The sequence below is a fragment of the Geospiza fortis genome, unplaced genomic scaffold (assembly GCF_000277835.1).
Source record: "Geospiza fortis unplaced genomic scaffold, GeoFor_1.0 scaffold112, whole genome shotgun sequence".
Lineage (NCBI taxonomy): Eukaryota > Metazoa > Chordata > Aves > Passeriformes > Thraupidae > Geospiza > Geospiza fortis.
In genome coordinates this window covers 12732134-12738076 of record NW_005054298.1, presented here as the reverse complement: position 1 = coordinate 12738076, position 5943 = coordinate 12732134, and the positions used below count along the sequence as shown (strand labels likewise).

The 5943-nt window shown below is 44.5% G+C and overlaps 1 protein-coding gene across 1 annotated transcript in view; it reads left to right on the top strand.

The window, feature by feature from the left end:
- Nucleotides 1-4492, top strand: part of MARCHF4 (membrane associated ring-CH-type finger 4) — a 29236-nt gene extending 24744 nt beyond the window's left edge. Inside the window, exon 4 of the mRNA XM_005416043.3 lies at nt 3850-4492. Coding sequence (XP_005416100.3) covers nt 3850-4211 — 362 coding nt within the window. The 3' untranslated portion in view covers nt 4212-4492. The remainder of the gene's footprint in view (nt 1-3849) is intronic.
- The last annotated feature ends 1451 nt before the right edge of the window (nt 4493-5943 follow it).

Here is a 5943-nt window from a genome sequence, read left to right as displayed (position 1 = left end):
CTGCTGAAGGAGAAAACAAGAGGTGACAGGACAGGGCCTTTTTAAGAAGGCAACTGGCTGGAATGGACTGTGATTTTTTTCTTGTGTAGATAATATCAGTGTCAGTGCAGGGGTGATTGGCCACCCACTGTCAGCAGAAGCCCTGTTTGTGTGGTTTTCCTTATTGGCAAACAGGTGAAACAGTTCCTGCCTTAAAAATTTACCTGTTTCTTTCAAGAAAATGCATGGCAAGTGTTGGAATAAGAGGAAAGTTAATTAGAGGCTGAAAATTCTGGGGAAAACATCATTAGTGGCAGAGACTGACCATGCTCAGGAATTCACTGAATGTAATTTCTGGGAAACTGCTGCTCCAAAGTTACTTTAAATTGGAGGCTCACAACCCCCTGGGTTAATCTCACAGAATGGTGGTACAGCACCTGTGATGGCACTACTCCCTATCCAGAGACACAAACACAATTTCCTTGTTACTCTGCCACTGTTCTCCCAGCAGCCCTTCTGGTCCAGCCAGGTCTCTACATGAGAAAATGGGAATGAGAGGCAGCACATCATGAGTGCCCACATTCCATGGGAGTTCCACTTCACCAGCACTACAAACTAGGGATTTCATGGAGCAATGAGGCAGTGATCTGGACTAAAAAGCATACAGCTCACAGAAATGTTCCTTCTGAAGAGGATGGTTTTCAGAGAGGATCCACTGAGAACAGATTTTGTGAAGCAGAAGAGGCCGAGATAAAATGGGGAGGAGTAGAAAAGGACCAGGACACTCCCAGAATCCATCTGAAACTCTGATATAGACATTTCTGTGTTGAGGACTGCACAAAGAGAGAAGTGTAAACCAGCCTGCAATCTTACACACACACACAGAGGATTTGGCTTATGGAATAACTGCTTCTAAACGGACACCTCAAGTTGAATACAGTCCTTCCTAAAGAACTTCCCACTGAATTCTGGCCTTTAAATTGAACATTTCACCTCTGTCAACAAGAATGATTCTTGAGGGGAGGGCTGTTCTTGTTAAGGGATGCACAGAGCTGAATGTAAGAATTCCAATCCTGATTTATCTGAGGCAGACAAGATTTGTTTCAATGAGAGCATTAAGCGTCCTGCAGCTTGATATTAACTGATAGACCCTTGCTTACTCTTGGCACTTCCTCTTGTGAATGAATCATTGTTACTTCCGCTTCCATGCCCACCCCTCCACTTGGTTCCTTCTTAATTTTACAGCTTCCTGAGCTTGACACTGGGAAATCGATAAGTAATTTAGAGCCCAGTAAATACAGATGAAAAGAGGTTATTTTGTACTTTTATAAATATTTGGAAACCAAAACTATCTAAGAAAACAGCTGCTCAATTGACTCAGCAACCCATCCATCAGCATCACACAGTTAATTGCATAAGATCATAAACATTTATAATTAGAAGGCAAACAAACAAGAATTTTATAAACAGCCCTCTTGAATCAGGCTGCGCATTAAATATTTGTGATAAGGTAATTAAGAATAGATTTACAATCGTGGCTCGGTGTTTAATACTTTGTAGAATGGATTTGATTCTATGGAGAATGTTCTACAGCCAAAGAGAAAACATTTGATTTTGGCTCTTTTATCCCAGGCTTAAAGTGGTCTCTGAGAAACACTGATCAGAGTGGAATTTCATTCATTACTGATCAGACAGCTCATTTAAATGTATGTCTAATGTCCCTTGTCATGGGCTGATCCACTTCAGGCATGCTTCAAAGCTCTGTCTCCTTGGCTGGATCTGCAGGCTTTCCCTAAGTCCTGCTTTTTATGGTTGATGCTTTGATCAGACCACGTCAGAATTCTCAGCCATCTTTCAAAGCAGGAAGGGAAATCCACATTTGCTATTATGACATCACTGGGTTTGGTTATAAAAAGCCAGCAGCACTGCAGGATGTGCAATCTCAGTGGCCTGTGGGAACCAGAGGCTAGAGCTCTCTCATACTGTGGTGCCTACACCATTCCCTGTCCCCAAATAGTCAGATCTGCATACAAGCTATCCAGTGGAGTTAATTCTACAGCCAGTGAGCAGGCTCAGCGCCCCATTTCAATGAATGTGAGTCCCCTGAAGCTAGTCTAGGATCAAGTCAGCTGGGCTCCTAGTTATGCTCAGAACCAGGGAGGCTGGAAACTCAATCTGTACTGAAGCAGTGATTTAAACTCTTTAACATCAAATGCTGATCCTAAGAAACCAAGTGGCTGCATCCTGTCAGTGGGTAATGGGGAGATCAGCCCTAAGGGTAAGATGACCTTCAGGTGTTTTGGGGTCTGATGTGGCACAGGTCGTTTCCAGTAATTATATGTCATCAGAAGCTAGAAGTGTCTGGAAAAGGTAGGTGGTGGGTAAAGCTGTAGCATCTGATTAATCAGGAATAACTGTAAACCACTTTATTCTGGGGTGACCATCATCTCTCTACATGTTGTTGGTCAATTCAGCTCCTTTGTTTAGGCATGGGTTTGATTCTTGTGAGTCTTATTCTTATATTTTTATGCTTGCAACAGGAAGGCAAGAGAGCTACTCTTCTTAGAAAGGTTTTTGATAATCTTGATCCTGACCCAGAGTGGTGAAGCCTTCATCATTAGGGACAATGAAGCCATCCATGTGCTAACTCACCCAGTCCTGCCTGCTGGTCTGGCTTCAGTTACATGAGACACAAAGGCACTTTCCTAAGAGACAGATGGCTGCAAAGCAGGGACACTCAGACTTCTCTCATTCCACATAAATCCCATTGTCTAGCAAAGCTTGTGAGGTATATTACAGTGTGCCAGCTAAGCCATTCTACAGGAGATGTTGCAGCTTCCTCCAGCCTCGGTGGAGAAGACCCGTGTGGCAGCCACTGCTAGACCTACTGCTTCCACAGGGTCTAGCCAGAGTCTGCAACTTCAATAATAATAGCAGAGCTTAATACTCAAGTACTGTCATCATCCAAGCAGCTAAAATTATTTCATTCCTTAGTCCTCATGCAAGGGTGGGGAGGATGATGGAGACAGCTGAGAAATGAGATAACTGCTGGGCTGCTGAGGGGCCTGAGCTGCTCCTTCTCTTAGGAACACAGAGACCATTAGCAATGCCACGTCCTACAGCCCAGAGCCATCCCCAGACATCAGCCCTGTGCCTGCAGGTGGGCAGCAGGACACAAGCACTGTCTGCATGCTCTGCACACACTGGGAGCTCCTCTGCCCTTTCTGTCAAGCATGCTGAGCTCCCCTTTGAGGGGAGGCAACGATGCTCAATGAGGTACCTGGTCTGCAGGTGAGCAAAACTTTGCCTTGGATAACAAACCACTTATGGGTACAGACAGAACCTCTTTTGCTGCTCAGTTGCTGCCTCTGGCCTCCACATCTGTGTCTGCTCTGCTGCTGTGTGTGGGGAGAGACACGGGCTGTGCACACACACGGCGCTGGTGCAGCAGCCGTCAGTGACACGTCAGCTGCAGCTACACCCCCTCCAAACACACGCCTGAGCCCAGTGAATCATGCCTATGCAGCATGCAAAATTAGCCCAGTGAGAGATAAACCTTGGGCATTTGTTGGTAAACAGATACTCTTTTGCTGTAAGAGCATAACTCACTGTGCTCCATTTACGATCCGTTTGTCGATGGCTGCGATAAAACCGTAATCCCTTTAATTCAGGGGAAAAAGGGATCCAGCAGAGGATGAGCACCAGTACTCTGCCTGTTGGTAATTAAAATACAGGATTTATCATTGAGAAAGCTCTGGCTGGAGAGCTAACCTTAGCCAGCTAACTGGGGGGAAATGCTGGGGAAGGTTTATGGTTCTTTCTAAAGTTTTGTTTGTGTTTTATGTCTATTTCTTTCCCCCTTCCCTCCAGGTCTAATAATACACGAAGGGCCCTCGGTTTACCGGATTTTTAAACGGTGGCAGGCGGTCAATCAGCAGTGGAAAGTGCTGAACTATGACAAAACAAAGGACATGGAGGAGCAAAAAACAGGGACCAGGACAAATCAGCGCCCCTCCTCCCAAACCACCCACTCGTCCTCCACTGGTGGTACAGCCACTAACTCCGCTCCAGCCGACAGCGGGGCACGGGCTGCCGGCCATGCCACAGGCACCCTCTCTGACCACCACTGTGCTTATACCATCCTGCATATACTCAGCCACCTGAGGCCTCACGAACAGAGGAGTCAGTCTAGTAGTAACAGAGAGCTCGTCATGAGGGTCACGACGGTCTGAGCAGAGGAATTCAGGAGGCCTTAACACGAAGCGGAGGAGACAAAGAACTCATAAAGCAGAGGAGCATGGTGTGCCTTTTTCTTTCTCTTTCCTTTTCTTTTTTCTTTTTTTCTTCTCTTCTTTTCTTTTTTCAGTAACTGCACAAGATATAAGAGGCGGCACCTGGCCAGCTAAGGAAAAAAGCAGGTGGAGGGAGAGCTGCACACTCATGCTAAAGAGGTTAATGTTTTCCAGCCTGTTTAAAAAAAAAAAAAAAAGAAAAAAAAAAAAAAAAAAAAAAAGAGGAGTCAGTCTAGTAGTAACAGAGAGCTCGTCATGAGGGTCACGACGGTCTGAGCAGAGGAATTCAGGAGGCCTTAACACGAAGCGGAGGAGACAAAGAACTCATAAAGCAGAGGAGCATGGTGTGCCTTTTTCTTTCTCTTTCCTTTTCTTTTTTCTTTTTTTCTTCTCTTCTTTTCTTTTTTCAGTAACTGCACAAGATATAAGAGGCGGCACCTGGCCAGCTAAGGAAAAAAGCAGGTGGAGGGAGAGCTGCACACTCATGCTAAAGAGGTTAATGTTTTCCAGCCTGTTTAAAAAAAAAAAAAAAAGAAAAAAAAAAGAAAAAAATAACAACACGAATCACAAAAAAACCAACAAAACAAGTGCAATACAGACTACAAACTGAGTAGGCAGAGTTCTGGGGAAGCAGAGGAACAGACGGTTGAGCATGTCTTACAAATCCTATTACCTGGAATAGGTAACGCTCTGTGCACAGCCCCCGTACACACACGCACACGCACACAGACACACACGTAGTGTGAGATTTATAAAAACATGGAAGGGAACGAAATATTTGGAGTGGTTTTATTTTCCAGACTCCAGTTAACCAGGGCTATGAGTTGTTTTGTTTCATGAGTCGCTGGAGCCTTGTTTGATTTACCGTGGGGTACCTGAAGTGAAATGGCTGGGGATTTTTCAGTATTGATTAGCAGAAGACAGATGGAATCATCTCACTAAGAAAATCTTAACAAAATCCAGGCATACCCAAATTTCACCAAGAAGCCTGTTTTTTTCATAATGTTCCTGACAAGGGGTTTGTGAGGGTAGAACTGGGAGGGGGGAGGGTGCTCCATAACCTTTATTTGACGTATAGGCATTTTTGGCAAATTTTGTACAAACGTTCCGCAGGTGTTTCAAGCACAAGTACTGGTGTGATTCATGCCTTCATAACCCCAAATCCAGCATCCAGACCTTGCCACCCACACACATCATTTTCCATGCAGACATTCCAGGTTAATTTCCTTCCATTTTACTCTAATCACAAGAAGCTGACCCATCTTTGGTGGGTTTCTGCTCCCTTGCTGATTCAGACACTCATGCATTGGAGGTGTACTTTTTTTTTTGTGTCTGTATCTCTGCTGCTCAATTTGCAACAGTCTCACTCAGTCTTGTAGGCTGATCCTTTCACATCCAGTCTGTTAGTTTATTACAGAGTCTATTCCATTCAATCATTCAAAAGAGAGTTAGTCTGAAGAGGGAGCACAGTTGCTGACTGACTGTGTAGCACTTCTAAGTCTCCTTCTCTGGGATATATCTTCGAAGGTATCGGTTGCTCTTCAGGAACATTCTCTTTCAATGCACAATGGCTGAATCATTTGTGGATATTAAAGGGACACTGTCAAGTACTTTTTAAATAGTTTTTAGGGTTTGGGCTTTTTTTACTCTCCATTGTTTGTAATATTCTCTT